Source organism: Buteo buteo, chromosome 12 (assembly GCF_964188355.1).
Source record: "Buteo buteo chromosome 12, bButBut1.hap1.1, whole genome shotgun sequence".
Taxonomy (NCBI): domain Eukaryota; kingdom Metazoa; phylum Chordata; class Aves; order Accipitriformes; family Accipitridae; genus Buteo; species Buteo buteo.
This window is the reverse complement of record NC_134182.1, coordinates 7,820,029-7,839,050: the sequence shown is the minus strand read 5'-3', so window position 1 is coordinate 7,839,050 and position 19,022 is coordinate 7,820,029. Positions and strand designations below refer to the sequence as shown.

The 19,022-nt window shown below is 40.0% G+C and overlaps 1 protein-coding gene across 2 annotated transcripts in view; it reads right to left on the bottom strand.

Annotated features, from left to right (window-relative positions):
• The window catches only part of SUSD4 (sushi domain containing 4), a 73,649-nt gene that overhangs the window by 15,716 nt on the left and 38,911 nt on the right, over positions 1 to 19,022 (bottom strand). Inside the window, exons 3-5 of one of the 2 annotated variants that reach the window (XM_075042020.1) lie at positions 15,223 to 15,435; positions 7,659 to 7,838; positions 3,917 to 4,105 (exon numbers count right to left, since the gene is read on the bottom strand). In XM_075042020.1, coding sequence (XP_074898121.1) covers positions 3,917 to 4,105; positions 7,659 to 7,838; positions 15,223 to 15,435 — 582 coding nt within the window. The remainder of the gene's footprint in view (positions 1 to 3,916; positions 4,106 to 7,658; positions 7,839 to 15,222; positions 15,436 to 19,022) is intronic. The other variant, XM_075042019.1, reaches the window with a different exon arrangement.

Below are 19,022 nucleotides of genomic sequence, written 5' to 3'. Positions count from 1 at the left end.
CTTTCAAGCTTAACCTCAGCTAGACAATCTGTTGATCCTAGCATGTAGAATGAAGTTTTGATATTGCAATATATCTGATTTCCTGCAGGACCAGCTTTTCTGTTCAGCTGGGATGATGCTGAAACAAGACATTCCAGATAATAGGATCATGTTTGTTGTTTGCAAATCAACTTATTTTCCCTTTTACTCTTACATACAAAGCCAGGAATTCCCAATTACACTATCCAGACAACTGCTTTATATTCTAGCATTAACATTATTATCAAATCCTTCCAGCCTTTCCTCTCTTTGCCTGCTTTCCCCCGCCCAGTTCTTTATAACAACTATTCTTTACATCTTCTTGAAAGTCTTCCAAAGGGCATGAAAGATTAAAATATGGAGTCCAGATGGCAAGGTGTGTAATCATACGCAGATCATGTTCCCAAAGTACTAAGTCAGGCTTTTTTGTTTTGTTTTTTTTAATTTTTCCAAATTTCTCCAATTCACCTTAAAGTATTGTATCATATCATAAACATTTCCTAGTTCTATACATTTAATTTTACAGAGTTTCATAGCAGTATGTTTTCAAGTGTTTGCTCTCCTTCAGTGTTTCTGGAAGCCATCTGATTTTACAATTAGTGTTTATACCCCATGTGGTAATCTTCAATTTAAGGGTTTTTCCACCCACCTTTTGCATATCTGATTTTACAGAAGGCAATCACTCACTTACATCAATTTCTACAGATGGATGATTAACCCCAAATGCATAATTTAAAAATCATATAAACAAATAAAAAAAAAAATTTCCTTAGATTTTCATATATCCTTGGAAGTGTCTAGCGAGTTTCAGTACAAAAGAGTTTTAAAACCTTCTGCATAATTATGGAAATCCACTAGAAAAAAGTATATTAAGAAAGTTAAAGATGTAAATGGAGGACTTAAAGGAGAAGAAAATTCAGTGTTAAGATGCTTCATCTTATCCTCTAAATGACTGTAAAATTTTCTAGCACTGGTAAAACAACACCATTTCCCCTACCGTCATTCTCAGATATAGCTGAACCATTTCAACTGAAGCTTCCCAAATGTTTCAGCTTGAGGCAGACACTCAAAAATCAATCTGAATGTTTTAAATTTGGCAAAGGTACAAGCATTTAAGAAGAGGATCTTATACCAGTAAATACTTGGCAATCCGAGCTAGAGGCATCCTTATTTGCCTGAGCTCTAACAACTTCCCTGATCAGATGCAAACAGCTGTTTCTGAGAAGCCGCTGCATAACTCTGCAGTGTTGGCTGCACTTCAGTACCAGGTAACACAATTTTTATGCACTGCTGTGACTAAAGCAACAGTGATTGTAATTATCAGAAAAATCTTCCCTATCAGCAAAAATTAGCCTCTCACCAGAGCTGGTGGAAGCTCAGTGCTTGGTAATACTTGAGAGTAAGTCTGGACTGTACAATAGGAGCTGAGCGGTCCCTGGTGTAACTATTTATTTAAATGGAGCTACAAACCCTTCAGTCAGAATTTATTTGCCCTAACAAAGAGGGAAAAATTCCTGAGATGATTGACATATAGCATTTAAGACACATTTAAGAAATTCCTTCTGTGAAGGCTTCAAGAAGAACATATATCAAAATGAGAAGGCTGTAATCAGCATTGTTTATAGCAGAATAAAAGCTCTAGAATGGTTTACTATAGCTTCCTAACAACCATTTGCTTTTAATCATCACCATATTAAAACACTGAGCAGGATATGTCATTAGGATGAATTTTGAATTGATTATGGAAATAAATAAATGGAATTAATTTGTTATTTGCAGATTTCCTCTGTGAAAAATACTGCTTGGCGAGATTATACCTCGCACATAAAAGGAATGCTGAAAAATGAGCTTGGCATTGGTATGCAAGGTGCAGAATAAAAAATATGCAGGGAAGCAGTTTTGTCCACTAACTGAGAGTAGTGGATTGTAACAAGATTCCTGGAGACTGGCACTCCTTGCATAAATCACTTGAACAAACGCTTTCAAACGAGGGCATCTCAAGTTGATTTACCCTATGTGGATTTAATTTTGAAGTTCACTGCATACCAGCTGCAGCATCCCTACAACGGAGTTCAGAAGGGGAGCTGTCAGCGGTGACCTTTTAGTGTTGCTGCTCTCTCTTCTGCCCCAACAGAAGCGGGGACAGCCCCAAAGCTGAGGAGAACTTGCTCTTGCAAGCATTATGCTCTAGACTTTGGTCTCCTGTGGTTCACTCAATACATGCACAGATGGGACGCCAACACAAAATCACCACGGAAAGTTTTAACATTTAAAGAGAGCAATAAGAAAGTGATTAAAAGGGAGGCTGGATCTAAATCAAAACTCAGGAGGCCTCCCAGATGGTCTTGACCCAGCGTCTGGCACACACTAATCCCCCCATCACAGATCATCATAGTTGACTGAGGATGATAACTTTTGACATGTTACTTAAAACGTAGAACTGTCAGGGCAGCAGTTCTTACCTCATGTTTTAAATTATCAAGGAAAAAGTGCCTCTCCGTGACTTTATAATACAAGCAATAAACAACGAGCACGAGTTTTCTTGGGTATTTTGATTGGACCTGGAATGCTCACCTGTGTTAAGTGAGGTTAAGACACAACTTTTTCTGCTTCATACATTTCGGTTTCTGTATTTTAATGCTCCTATCTTCTAACTGGAGAATTGTCATTTTTATCAAAACAGACTGTTTGGATTAAGCCTAACAGGGCCCTTCTAATTTTTTAATGTGTTTTCCATGCTATAAACAACAACAAACAAACCCTCAAAAAATGGCTTACATAGAGCTGATTTGGGATTAATCCTTTATGGTGTGCTAAATAAATAAATAAAAACCATCTTGTTAGTCATCACTGCAAAATTGCAAAGGCATTTTTCAATTTTGGAACTTGAATTGTCAGTTAAAAATAAGGATAATTTTTTTATTTTTGTGCAGTATATCACTTTGTTGATGATGTTGGCAAATTCTTGCACTTCCAGAATGCTTAGCATTTAGCTCAGTGACATAAGCATCACATATGAATTCCTATAATTGCTTTTAGCTAAATTCTACATATAGATAGCTTCCTTACAGGCTTGAAATAGAGCAAAAATGTAGTCCTTTTAGGGGAATGAAATGCAGAGGATGTATTTGGATTCTGGTGACTTCCTAGGATGTTTCATTCAAGATGCAGTATGAAGATGGAGGAAGGCAGTTCACAAGGTTTCAACAGTGTACAGAGCAATCCATTCAGTATCTTTGTTTTAAATGTCTGGGATGCAAAAATAAATGCAGTACAATATCCTCCATTCCAGCATTGCAACTATAGTCACAGATTATTCCTTTTGGCTTGGTACAATCTACCTCTGTTTCACACTGAATGGTTTTTATGTTCCTAATCAATAAATTAGCTCAGTCATTTTAGTTGCAAATCCTTCTTTAACTATTGTAAGAGACGAAAAATATTCAAGCGTGCAGCATCATGTAGCACTGAATAATGTTTGCAGCCAGCACAGCGCAAACTAAGGGTTTCTATGGAGTATTTTTTAGTTTAGCATGAAAATCCATCCGTATCTATAGAAACTCTGACCATCTGCACACAAATGTGGATTCCATAACTACCTCAGTATTTTTATTAGAAAAGCTGCAAAGAATTTACATTTTAAGGGCAAAGCAATCATCATTAAGAGCTTCCCCTCTTGCACTTTGCGCACTGAGAGAGCAAACGTTAGTTAGGGAACACCAAGAGCTAATGGTGCAGTGAACCACAACAGGTTGCACGCAACAAAAAACAGATAGGCTCTGCGTGGCCTGTGGAAACCTTACATATAGCGGAACCGTGGTTAGAGCCCGGAGTTTAAATCATATAGAGCATGCTAGGTTTGCACAATTGAAAGATAAGCAAACAATAAGACATTTACCTTCCACATCAAGGCACCTAGGTGGGCTATCTGACCAGATAAGGTTATACATGCATTGAAGGAACTCTGCCCCTTCTAGTTTATATCCAGGAAAGCATTGATAATACACCACTGTTCCTACGGGGAAGGAGGACTCGAACTCAGATATGTTAATGTAACTATGAGGAAGAACCAATGGCCTCAGGCAACCTGCAAATTAAGAAGAGGGAGGTATCTTTTATTATACGGTGCTTATCTCAGTCATCTTCACACATCTCGGTTATAATTCCTAAATTGAGAAGTGCAATATTTTTCATCTTCTCTACTATGAATGGCATGCCTGCATGATCTCCCTCAGACACATATGCCTCATTATCCTGTTTCAAACCCTTTTATTGTTTAGCCCACATGCTTTGCTAGCGTGGGATTCACTCTCAGCAAATCCATGAAAGGTTTACTGAAAATGACAGTATTTTATTTCACAAACATTCACTGGTTTAGCAGATGGCAATTTCTTTTTGAGGGAGAATCTTTAAGAAATAAAGATTGTCATTTATATAAACCATGAGTTTTATTCCTCCTCTTAAAACTGACAGGCATGTAAACCATCTTTAATACTAAAACTGCTCCTGTGACAAAGTGCACACAACTGTAAAAGATTTGCAGACAGAATTAATGATTTTGAAATTCCAGTTTGATAAAGTCTAAAGGGACGTGACTTCCTATGAGCAGTCCTGTGATAAACACTGAACGAGGTCTCAGGTTAGGTTATCAAAAAGTTAAGGTACCTGTTATCACCAGAAACTGCAAATGTAGTCAGAGACTCCGTTCTACTTCCGGAATTACTTCTGAGGGATTTGTACCATGGATGGTACTGAGTGGTTAAATGGTCACCAACCATATTTGGTGCAAGAAAGAGCAGTGAATTTAATAGATGACACGACTTTATAACGTGTCATTCATAGTCTGTTTTGAGCTAGTATTTAGATAAGAATTCGTACTAGAGAAAAAAATAATTCCTCATGGCCTTAGAAATGACCCTCTGGGTAATACGTAATACTGTTGATTTTTTAATTTGCAATAATGTGGAGTAAAGAATATTAGTAATCAGGGAATGAAAAATAATATTATAAAGTTATGAGACCAATAGGAGCTGCATTATGGCAATCCATAAATAGATCTCTTACCACTACTAGGAATTTGTGAAGGATGTTCATAGGACTCTCATAATTTTAAACCTGAGGGGGAAACTAAAATCAGTCTGAGAAATTCTTGTAAGATACTGGCATCTAAGTGTCTCGGCAGCACTTCAAGTGGTTATTTCCTTGCAATGGTCTTTTGAGGGAGAGGGACGAAAGCAAAAGAAAACAACAGAAAAAGCCTGAAAGCTTTTTACAGCACCCTGTATACCAGAGCAATGGTTCTGATAGCTGTTTTACTAGCTGGTTGTCTCCCTGCTTAAATAAAGCTTCAAGCATCCTATCTACTGGCTACTGCTCATACCTCTGATCAAGCATGCCCCACACATAACACACTGGTTCCTGCAAACTGAGCAGCCCACTGAACAGGACGATACAGGCAGCCTCCAGTGGGACAGAAAGAGCACAGACCACCTGAGCAAGACCAAGCTTACTCTTCTCTGAACTGTATCAGGGAAAATTTTGTTCTGCTGGCTCAGAATTTTAATGCTCATTGGGTTTCTTGTAATGCAGGACAGAGATTTACTTGAATTTGTATGACAGCCAAAGTGTTTGTGAAAATCCCTAGGTCTCCAAACACCTCAAGCTGCTTGAAAACTTCATTTTGACATTTTTTTGCTAAGTAATTCACATCATTCCAGATCAGTAATTATCATTATTATCTTGTGGCAAAAATAGTTTGAGATCCTTGTATGCTCTACAACCCCTTTCCCACTGCTCTGGCAGAAAAAAAGGCATCTTGGTGTCATGAGACTCCCCTGCTTGTTGCAATCAAAGGGCCATAGAAATGTAATTGACAGCCTACCTAGTGCAAGTAGACAAATGCCTTTAATATTATTAGCGCTTGACATAGCAAAAAGAAAATGCTGGAGACAATTTTGGAACAGGTTTACAGAATTTGGCAAAATATGGCAGATACTTGAATCTGAATTGCCTATTCTCTACCTGTCTGGTAGTTAACAGCACTTGGCTCTTGTGCAGTTCATTTCTTAACTTTTATTAGAACTACTTTTATTTTGAAAAGCAGTGAACATCGAATATTAAGTAACAGCAATTGAGTGTTTCATAGTATAAATACAGCAACAGAAGAAAGTAACAAACCAAGGGGTACTTAGGGTACTTTTGCTTACCCAGTTAATACTGGCTGTCACAAAATTTCCACCTGCATCTTTGGCAAATACAGCACCTGCAAATTAATCTTTTGAGTATTCACCTCACCTAACTGCAAGAGTCTTAATCTACCTTAATTAGATGTGAGGTGCACCCACTCTCAAAGATGTATACTTCATACTGCCGCACATGATGTCATTGCTGATAAGATACCCAAAACCAGTGTCCACTTTTTTATGGGTTTGTGAAAACTCCCCTTTTCTGTTAGCCCTATTCAGATACAACGTGTGCGTCTAAAACACTGAGCTAAGCCCTGTAACGTGATACGTCTGTGCCATAGTCTGAGGCAAGACCTCGGGGGACAGTTTGATGTGCCCCAAACCAAGGGTCCTAACGGTGGAGACCCCTACAAACTAAGCTCCTGTAACTTCTGACTCTGCCGCCCATCAATCTCATCACTTTAGAACAGAAACACCAAGCCCTGGCTTTCATGTCTCACCTTGTCACCATCACTCCCGAAAAGTGTCCCAGCTCCCCTGTCTGCCTGCCCCGACTCAGCAAATTGATGCGACGGTACAATTAAGTGCCTACAGAGAACTGCCAGCTTTAGGAGATGACAGATGGGTTTGAGGAATGTTAATACTAACCCAGTCTTCTCCTTAGCTTAGACAATTAAAAATCGCTCGATGCTGTTCAGCTGGTCAAACTTGTTACCAAGACGTGAACTGGTTAAAACCAAGTCAATGGTACTAACCCATGCGTGTTAGAAATGTAAAGGTAATAGCAGCCCAGGCTTACTGAATTTCCATTCACTAAAGCTGGCTCACCCCCAGCCATTTCTTGCAGTCTAAATGAAGCTGGGAGTCCGTATTACTAATACTACTAGTTCTATGGCTAAAGGCTTTTCTGGCCAAAATCATTCCTGTGCACATCCTGAATTTTCAGTCAATTCCTATGGGTTTAATGGACTGTGAACCCAACCAACAGCTCTGCTGAAAACTCTGATAGAACAACGGGTGTCAGCTTCTCTCCTCTACCCCTGCCTGCTGTACAAGGTAAAGAAAGGTAAACTGCAGTTAGAAGCTTAAATCTTTCCAGAAATTAATGGGTGCAAAAATGTCAGTTGCCCATCAGATCTTTTGCTGAACTTCTGATTGATTTAACTCTGATTTTTTTTAAAATGCAACGTGTCTTGTGTCAGATTTTAGACTAGCAAACGAAAAGCACTATTTAAAGTAGTATTTTAAGTACGGCTGTGTTCAGAAAGTGGCATCTTCTTTCCTCCAGTGAGCAACAGGGAAGAGAAATCAAAAAAATCTTAGCAACAGCACTACTCAAATACTGTACGGTGGAGCTTGTCAGATCACTGACACCCTTACAACTGTAGAAAAAAATATTGGCAAACTATCACAAGGTGCATGAGCTATAAAACAGGATGTGCTGGTGTACTAAACCTTGACAAATGGGCAGATTATCCCATGTTCCATCGTCTTGACATATTGAAACCATGTTGTCTAAGTCAGGGTAACGGATCTGGAATCCTTCATGACAGCTGATTATTAACTTATCGCCAGTCCTGTATGTCTTGTTATGAATCTCTGCATCTTCAACATGCGGAACAAGGCAATCTGTGACTTCATGAAAAAAAAAAAAGTAACTTAATTAAAAAAACATGGCTAGCTATTCAATAATCAAGCTCTTAAGCAAAAGTTATCAGTTAATGTAAGTGCTCTGCTTAAACTGTTTGGAAAATACATGCATTTCAGTAAATATGTCCCTCTCCCTAGTTAACCATCGGTTACAAAGTCTATAGCACTGTAGTAGAAGCTGACGTGCTACAAGAATGGATCATTCCCCCAGACTTTTTTAAACAAACAAAATTAAGAGCATTTAGGAAGACTGTTTTTAATTTTGTCCTTCCATTCATCATGTGTGCTAATTACACTGCACAGTCTGACTATGCCCAAGTCACATGTGAAGGCAGACTCTTTGACAGCACTAAGGACAGGACGAAAGAAAAGATAAAATACAGATATGGCATGAGGAACACAGAAAAACTGCAGTTTTAGTAGAGAGACAGATGAAAATCAGGTACATTTACAAGGGTTTATCCAGTTCCATTCCACAGAGTTCATTATGAGAATGTCTTCACTTTAATATCATTGATTCTGTTTTAAACCAGATAATTTTATGTGCCTGAATTCATATGCCTTCAGAAGGTGTTATTTTTAAGCGCTGAGCAGCATCTCAAGTGCTTGTATAAGATCTCAACAAGGGAGATGACTGCAAACCTCTAGTGATATACAGACATGGCCTCTATTACCTGTCTGTGACACATGTATTGGACAGTCTTACATCTCACTGTATATACCAGTGCCAAAGACACCAAAATATAAAATAAATCCCAGAAGACTGAAAAATGAAAGATGTTGTGGAAAGTGGAAGGAAAGGGTGACGCAGGGTAAAAATCCCTCTGCTAATACTGAATAATTAAGAGACAAGCCACAGGATATGAAGGAATAGTCCAGGTGACTCAAAGTTCATCCTCCTCATAAATGTAAAGTGAGATTAAACAGAAGAGAGGACAAGATTAAATATTGGGAAAATACGATCAAAATTATCTGTTCATCTGCCAGCAGTCAATCCATGACAGAGATGGTGATAAAAGTTTCCAGGCATCAAAACCCACAAAGTATTTCAAATAAAAGCAGGACAGTAAAAATATTATAAGCCTGTTTTACGCTGGGGTTTTTTTCCAACATTTCTACCACAAGAGACATTATCTTCATTTAGGAATGCAGTATTTATAAAAAAAAATTGAAGTTTCAGAAGTCCCTTGACACTTGCATAAAAGAGGAAACTTCTGCCATTTTCATGGGTAATTCTTGCTAAAGAGAAGAGGCAACTCTAAATTTGTATTTAGCAATTAATTGTGAGCGTGTACAAAGTAAAGCGATAGTAACAGCTTGTTTGCTAGTGCAACTAGGAGCAAGATAAACTGTCATTTAGCATAGCACACGCAAACTACTACAAGCAAATGTATTTCATAATGTATTTATTTACTTAGGCAAACTAGGGGATATATTATTCTGAGACTCCATCGCTAAATTTTACTAGTATGAAGTGGAAGAGTGTTGCTTCCCCAGTTAAAATACATTTCCCTTTGTATCTTCCCATTATGGGGATGCTTTTTAAAATACATTGTACTTAGCTAACTTTTAGTATGGGGCCTGGACATACTATTAGTCAAAAATTCTCCCATTTCTCTTGTGACTTTTAGCTCCTTGGCTGCTGCTGCAGGTACCTCCTGCTGCCTGTAACGGGAAGGGCTGGCAGTCTGCCAGGCGGTCTGAGAACCTGCAGCAAGATGTTTTATTAGAATTTATCCATGAATAAATGCCCAAGTCTGGGAGGATGCATACCCTAACAGAAGGTTATAAAATGCTCTGTGACGAAGGTGCAGACATCACCTTCAAAGACTGAACAATTTTTTCTCTCTCTCCAGCAAGTTAATCAGCAGAGGAGACATGCCCCGTAAGAAATGCCTGACACTAAGCCTTGAACGCTGTCACGAAGAGGCTGCCCTGGGCACCCCCGAGGATGGGATGAGATAGATGAGGATCCTGCCCCGTGGCCACGCAGGAGGAGGTTGGAGATGGATGCCAGAAGATAACGTCAATGAACAGCTCACTCTCTTGGCATAACAGCTTTCCGCTGCTATACAAATAAAAAAGGTGTGTATACATACAGTGCAGTAAAATACGAGATTTCACTTTCAAAGCGGGGGAAATCGATTCTGTAACAATGACCTATTACAGCGACTTCATCCCCATTATTCCAAGTAACAGCTATAGATCGAATCATTTTAATCGGCTAGATGTTGGCAGAGAACAGTGATAAGTTGCTCACCGTACCATCCTTCGCCTGCGATATCCTGCTGACTTTGATAACAGGCCTATTACAAGCCCCGGCTAAACTCGAGACCAACGGACCACAGTATTACAGCTCTTTTTCCTGATGCCTTGTGAGCAAATGCTTTCCCACTGGCTGAATTTGTATTTTTTAGCACTTAGTCAGGCATAAATTGCAGTAGCCGCCTCTCTGCAAACAACTGGATTAGCTGGCATAAATTCTGCTTGAAAAGCTGAGAATAAGTGACTGGATTTTAAAATGTCCTGTCCTAGAAAATAAACTGCTTTATTCTAAGTACTTTTCAGCATATCCATGGAAGCTGCTAAACCATTTAAGGGAATACACGGTCTTTAACCAGCATCGAACAGCAATGGCTATGACTTACACTCCTTTCTGGCAGTTTTACATGATCTGCTCATATCTACCATGTGAATATTAAAATGGGTCAGCCAAAAGAAAGACCTAGTTAGGAACACATTTCTTATCTTGCAGAGGCACGAAGAGGTGGGGTGCAGCTGGCAGGTCCGACAGCCTGCCAGGTGCAAGGGCTCATCTTGACCTAACTTTCATGAAGATGCAGCTTTGTACATTAGGAGTTCTTGGCTTTAGCAAACCAACTGTGTCCCCCATCCCAAGATTGGTCTGAAGAGTAAAATTTGTTAAACGCTATAGTTACAGTGCCTTATTTTATGTGCAAACCATGCATCATCTATATCAGAACTGTTTCTTCCAGCCCATGGGGAAGGAGGACCACCTTCCCTCCTCGTGAGAACACCTGGACCATAAAGGCAACTCTGAAGGAAGGGATGACCTGGACACTATGGAGATAGCCACACCATCCATGGGTACCAGCTGGCTTGGCATGGCTTGTGTCTATGCAGGTGAACTCTTACCCTCTAAAAATTGTCCCTAGTCCCTGCTAATCCAGAACTGCTTGTAGGAATTGCTTGAGGAATACTACTTGACCCTGTCAGGGACCTATCTAACACTGCAACAACATGTGCAGTTGCAGAGCAGTGCCCTGGCCCATGCTCTGGCACTGTTTTGTTTACTAGTCTGTAAGTAAACTCAAATGCAGAGGTCCAGTGCTCCTATGTACCTCACTGTGGAGCGGTCTCTGAATTAGCCTTGACCACATCTAGCCACAGCATTGACAGGCTGGAACGGAGAGGAACAGGGAGGAAGGATGAAAGGAACATCATGAAGAATGGGTTGAATGCGGGCAGAGCTCATCTGGACCTTGTCCTCTTAAAAGCAAACATTTAAGATCAATATTGTCTCGGGTTTTTTTACTAGTGTTAAATCCATAGTACTGTGTTAGTAGGATAGTTCTGTGGATGGCAAACACTATTTCAGTGCATATTAAATAAACACTTTCTCTTTATTGTCTTTGCTTGTATTACAACAGTGCACAGGGGCTTCACCTAAGATCTGTGGCCATTGTTGCTAAGCACCGGTTACAAACATCACATAGTGTTGGCACCCAGGCTTAAGAATCAGAAAACACTGGGCAAGACAGGTAAGAGATGAAGAAATAAAAATATTTCGGTCATCTCACAGAGCCAGGGGAAAAAGGCAAAGAGAAATGAGTGCTAAATGTCATTCAGGAAAACTGTTGCCAAACTATGTACTAGTCCACTACTTCCACTGCAGGTCTATCATCCCTGTCAGTGGGAGAATGAAGCACTGAGAACATCTCGAAGGCTTGTGCCTGCAGAAGCACTGGGAGAGAAGGGCACAGCTCTTCACTTGGTTGCCATCTCCATGTAGACTGTAAATTTAGATTCAATCTCATAGGAAAGAGGTAGCATTTGTTCCAAGCAGAGCAACAGTCTCAGCAGCCACATTATCACAGTGGGAGAAGATTAGATTAAAGTGTGAACAACATGACATATTGGTCTTAAACAGTAAATACAAAATTCCTACCTTAGAGCTTTGGTATTTATGTGCATAACCGTATGAGAATTGATGGAAGTTACAGTCACAACATGCTGCAGATCAACACGAGAACGTAACTCTAAGCACACAGGTTTTTGACAGGGCATTTATTGAGCACCTAGTCATGCAACTTCATTCTCATACTGACACTTAAAATCTCCTGCCTCTTAACAAGAAATGACAGACCTATAAAATCAAATGGATTGGATGAAGAGCTCCAGGCAAATGTATTAGTTTTAAAATCAATTACATTCTGAAACAGGTCACTTTACTTCCTTTGGTAAATAGCATTCATTTGTGATTAGAGATTGTTCTAGTAAACACATAAATGACAATTAAACGTACATAACATATAGACATAAAATTATATGTGACCATTCTTAGTTGAATCCCAACTCCTGAGATTAACTTAAAATGAACTCCAAAGTATTGAGTGTTTTTACTGTTCAAGCTCAGCTGGCAATATTTGACATTTAGATATACTGGGATGAGAGGCGTGTACAGCATACCATAGCACACACGGCAGTCAGCCCCTGCCTTAACTGGGTAAATGCAATATATAGTTTATTTTGCCTTGTGATAGCTAATGATGAATGGTAAAACATTAACTTCTTACTTTTCCAGCAGTTGCTACAAATTTCAAATTTCTTTTTATATATCATTACAGAATTTCTGCAATGAGGACTTTTATGTATGCCATTAGACAGCTGAGAATTACAAACCCTGTTATAATTCCTCCTTAACTGTTCTCCAGGTGTGCCACATTCCTACATTGCCCATCTCCCTATCGTGCTCCTCTCATGATTCTGCTCCCTGTACACAAAAGGATCACTCTAACAAGCACTTAAGCAAATGCTTAGGTCTTATGGACTGCTGCTGAACCTTTGCTTAGAATTTCTTCTGCATCAATGGTTCTACTGTGCATTGGAAAGGAGAATTAATTCTGTCATCTAATTTTTGTTTTCCTATTGCTAAACCCTAAGATTGTTTTAATAATACCTGAAGTATTATTATACCATTAATCAGGTAAGTACTTAAGCACTTGCTTTACTAAATCCTAAATCGGGGTCCTACTCTTCAGTCCAAACTTTAACAAGTCTAATCAGATAATTACAGTTATGCTGAAGCTTAAGTGCTTTGCCTGATCAGAGCATTGGCTAGCAATCCTTTTTAAGTGTTCTGTGCTGTAAAGTAATGATTATCTGTTAAGCAGCTGTTGTCACATCATCCATCACGTTCTCATCTTCCAATTTCTTTCCTTTTTGAAAACACCTGGCTCGAGTGTTGATCACACTGACATCAGTGGCAGTTTTGCTGTTGATGGCATTGTGATCAGAAACTTCCTCCACAGATTTCCACTGGACTGGGGGGGGGCCTGGGAAGAGGTTTGAATATTCAACAAAACACGTTAATACTTATTTTAACAACTGCAGGGTATGATACAGGTACTATTTCAAAGATGCACATCAAAATTCCTAGAAGCTACCTGTAGTGGTTAAGAAAACAGATTTTCCAAGCATTATAGCTTTTTCTGGTAGTTCAAATACCCAGCTTAGACATATGCTGCTGTCACTCTACATGTATTTTTTCTTAAATAACCATTAGATAAGAGAAAGAGACATTTCTAAAAGCTGGCTGTAACAGGAGAGGGCATGATTTTCGCACATACGTTATTTTTAAAGGCACCAAGTTGTTTCTTTGAAGCTGACCCATGGCACCCTTCTGAGCAGGTGGTATTGGCCCCCACTGCCTTTACATTCTACACATCAGCTGTCATCACGGTGCATACCATGAGACAGCTCATGACTGTGCCCCTCATGGCTCTATAGCCTGTGGCCTCACACATGTCCAGGAGCCCGTATTTTACCAAGACCTCTCCTGCCAACAGGGCAGCTACCTGAAAGACCATGGACTACTTACCAACTGCCTCTGGCTACTCTCTGCAATATCTAATGCACGACTTCCACACAGACCACTGTTTAGGGTTGTTCCCTTCACGTGTATCTCCTGAGCGTGGTCCTCCCAGGCCCTGCTTGGTCCTCTTGTGGCATATGCCTTCACGCACCCCTGTCCCAGCATAGGATTCTCATAACCACTCACCCATCAGCCTAAACAAGGACTTGCAGGTCTTACACACGCTGAGTGATGCATGATCCTATGTACTAAGTGCGTTTATGAGCCATGTAAGTCTTTGACTACTTTTGAATGAAGTCCATACATTTATCTGATTTTAAATGATGGAAGGCATCCTGAAATAGAATTTATCTTGCTCCACCTTGAAGACAACAAGGCAATGGCTAATGACTTCAGTGGAGAAGTCACAACATTAAAATGTACACACTTGATTTAACTAACACTTTTCATGTCTGCTGGTTTTAATAGCTCTGTTGACCAAAAATAATTCAACAAAAAGAACAAGTTATATCTTTAATATATTTGGTGAAATAAATCGTTTGTGTTGCTTGGATGTATTTTGGCCAAAATTTACAATTACGGTATTCAAATTAATCCTGCCTCTATCTAACTTCTAGAAGAAGAAAGTAATGTAATGTCTTAATTATTTAAAATCAAATACAATTTCAAAAATGCAATACAATAAATTGGTTTATGCCATAATAGTCTGAATTATCTCAAAGTAAACGTCTACTGTGACTTTAAACTTCTGCAATACATGTGTATTTGATTTTCCTACTTGAGTCATGCACACATCATAAAATATAATTGTTTAAAACTCCTGATTAGCAGGAGGAGTAGCATTGGAAATTCATTATATTTTCCTAGTAAAATATTGCAGAAAGGAGTATTAAGTGGGCAGCTTTAATAAATAGTTATAAAAAGTTTACTTATACTGGAGGTTGTTTTTTCTCTCTGCATCAATTTGTAACTAGTTAAAAGGAGAAATGTATTCTCTTTTTTTCTTCACATTTCTTTACGGTCCTTTCAACACATGCGTGCACGTGCACACACACACACAACCTCTCATGGTATAAATTTAACTGACAAATGGGGATTATGGATGGGAGGGATGGGAAACTAAAGGATGTATCAGATAAGACACAGTGAAATGGACTCCAGTTTTTTGTGTTTTGTGCTGAGACACACAGACATGGTACATGGACAAGTGAGAAGAACTGACACTGGTGAACTGTGTTAAGAAAACTGACTTACCTTCTTGTAGGCACACAGGTTTATCGCTTGGTTTCCAGCTCAGGGAGCCATTAAAGTGTCTCACACAAAGTTTTTTTGAAGTACCATTAAGCCTGTATCCTTCTTGGCAATGAAACCGGACTACCACACTTTCAAAGAAAACACCTGCACTGGGTGTCTTGTATCCATGTTCAGGAGCTCCAGGATCAGCACAAGCATGTAGGTCATCAAACCCTATGTCAGACAAAGATACAATCAAACTGTGTTCATTTATTTCTCGTGCAGCCATAGTTGTGCTTTGTCTAGGTTTTTCCATTTGACATCTAATTTTCCAGGGGGCTTCACATCAACCTTTAATGACCACTAGCAACCCAACTCGTGTACCAGGTACTCCAGACTAGGGAGAGGACCAACCTCTGCTACAGCAGAAATACTCAGGTGACAGAAATACTCCCATCTTGTCATGCAGCTACTAAGGAAGCAAAGTCAACCACACTGCTCAGTAGCTGACCTGGATAAAAATAAAGCACTTGAACCAACCTACCAGTGGGGATTGCACAGTAATGTATCTGTAATTACTCTTGCGGGCAATGGGATTTTGGAGGTCTGGTACAGTCACTGGAAAGAATAATAACGTGTCAGAAGCAGAGAGGAAGAGGAAATAAAGAAAAGGGCATGAAACCTAACCTAAGACATAGTAACTAACACAGAAGATGAGCTGCTAGGTACAGGGAGATTTTGAGTGGGGAGTGAGCACTACCACAGGGAAAAGGGACATTGTGATGTTGGGTGTATGTGATCCCCCCATCATGTTGTCTTGGTGGCCCTACCAAATTTTTAAAATGCTGTTATGGGAGCACTGTATTACTGCATTGACGCCAGAAGGGAGTTTGTAAAGCCCTTTACTTCCACAAAATCAACTGTAAAATAACAAACAAAACCCCAACAGTTGCAATCATAAAATGTGACTGTTTATCACTTTATCAAACTCATTTCAACGTCATTTGCATAAACTGAAGCATTTTTCACTGCAAAGCAACAAAGGTTTAGTGCAGCACTGAACAAGTACTGCATACCGAAAGAGCAAATAGCTTTGCAACAGGAACAGCAGGGGGGCAATTGATGCCAGTGGGAGGGATGCCTGGAAAATTTGAAAATCATCGCATTGTAGCTTTAATGTTTTGATTTTAAGAGAATAGTATCAGAGAGCCTCAGCTACTTCCTGCATGATAAGGATGAAGTGCCTCTGTGGTACAGTCAGAAAGAAGGAAGATATTACTGTAGAAGACTTTTAAAAATAAATCTGTTTCCTGAAGCCAAATCATTCCCTCCACCAAAGGACTCGGTGTGATGCTGTGGCAGCCAAATGGAGAGCACTGAAGGTGATAAAGGGCTCTTGCATTTGAACACTGAATTTCTCCCTTCAGTCCCCTGGCTGAAGGCTGCCAGTGGAGAACAGAAGAAGCACATGCCGAGCCAATGTGTTGTATATCCAATTACCTGCCCCCGCTAGCAGAGGAAGGGCAAACTGTGGGGTCACCAGAGAGGACTGCATTTTCCTGACTCCATACATGGCTGACTTTATGAGTCTGGGTCACTGTGCTGAACTCCCCAACCAGGCTACAATTTCCAGGAGGTGACCTGATGGCCAGAACCCAGCCCGAATACCTACGCCTACGTGCCTACGCATGCTGGAGTGAGCCATCACCTAAACCCAGCCTCCGCCCTCTGCAGCGCTCTGATAGCCGGGGCTCTTCACCTGAAGAGATTTTACTAGCGTCCCCTCTCTTTGCTGAAGCAGAAGCAGCAAAAGAGCAGCAGAGCATCTGCCCTTACGCGGTTTTACTTCTCCATCCAGTGAAGTTTATCATGGGAACTGAAGGGTCGGTGCAGTAGCCAAGTCAAACAAATCTCTAAACTTCACACCCGCTCATCTGCCGCATGGCTCAAGAACTCCAGTGCAAATTGCCCAAGACTCTCTCTCATTCACCAACATGATGAACAAGGAGGAATACAGTCATCATGTTTATGGGATTACACACAGTAGGCAATACTTAATAATAAAGAAGGGCTGTCCATTTCTACTGGAGATTAAAAAGAAGCTTCTTATGCTTCAGGCAGCAAACCCACATCCTTCAATAAAAAGTCAGTGATGATCTTAATTATTTTCCATTAAACCAAGGGATAACATGACATTTAGCTCAATTTTGTTACTTCAGTAATCTCAGAATTTGCAGTCAGGCAAGGAATATTATAACGCACCTTGAAATATGTGTCTTTTCTTACTAGCTGCGTCAGGGACAAGGACACAACTGCCTAGCACTATGCCTCTGCAACAACAGAAAAAAGAAAGGTGCTGAGGTCACATACAATTTGCCTGGTAAAAAAATGAGCCAGGCTCATTTCTCTGTTTTCATTAAGTCAAGTATGCAACGTTAGAGATTTGGGGACCGTCAGCACAAAACCCAACACAGAGGGCAATCATGTTTTTTCCCCTGGTGCAGCCTAATTCTGTGACCCTACTGCCACTTTTCTGGTGACCTTTCACAACCAAAGATTTTCATTCCTGCTAGGGATCATTTTGCAGTAAGTTGGTCTCTTAGGTTCTTTTTCTTGAGCGCAGTTTGTGAGCAGAGAAATCTATCCCCAAGAGGAATTCCCAAGACAGAGCTGGAACATGAATGGAAAAATTGAATTCTGTACCCTCTAGTTTCTACAAAGCCAGCAGCCAGCTGTTATTCAGCTACTGAATAAGAGATGACACATGGAATCAGTACAGGATCACTGCTTCCATGCAGCACTTCCATTGCTTGTTCCTGAAGCAAGGAAGAAAGAAAAAGCCTCAGGGAGCAGCCAGTTAGGTGGATTACACATGCAATATGGTAACTTCTCATGGTAGGATCAAAAAGGCAAAGCAAACAAAACCCTAGCCCCATCTTTTTCTCCATAGATATCAACAGTAGACTTGGCCCAAATCTTAGTCCTACTAAAATCAGTGGAAGTCACTTGTATGGCAAGCTTCTTTTTGAAGATGTATATGATCCAGGCACAAAGCAGTGAAGCCAGTGCTGTGCCACCTCCTCCTGTGCTTTGGCTGAGAAGGAGGCAAGGACATGTGTGAGGGAGGTATAGCGAGGCTGGCCGCTGTGCTGAGGATCTCCCAGTGCACAGAGGGCACCCCAGGTGTTTTGAAGGGGCCATTACCATCTAAAGAAGCCAGGAACTGCTCTGATTTTCACCAGGGTTGCTCCCCTCTTGCACAAGAGGTGTGCTGAGTATTTCAACATCTTATTTAGCTGAGAGCCAAGTCCATCAGTCTTTTCCAATTTAAGTATGAAACTTCTGGTACAATATTCAAGAACAACAGTGCTGAAACATCCCTGAGAACTGCCATCTTCCAGTTGTCCTTAATGATATCAGACTTGGACCCTTTACATAATAAACTTTTTCATATAATCTCATCTAGTTAAGCTCCACCCCATCAAAAATGAGTAAATGCATGTCTTCAAAGCAGCTTGGTAAATTAAGCCTTTTTTTCTCACGATCTTTAGTTTCTTTCCTTTTTTGAAGCTATGCATGTAAGAGCAGCTACTCAAAGTTGTGATACAGTATTTATATAATGGCAGAAGTAATCTCACATTATAGATGGGACATCTTTTGCTTTGGTCTCTTCAGAACCTGATGAAAACAGCCAAAACAGTTTGCAGTCAGGGTCACAAGACAAGTCTTTGGAAAGAACCATAAAAGTTACATAAATAGCAAAGCCAATCTTTTGGTTATAATAGATACGCATTATCCTGCAGGAAAGCATATATCAAATA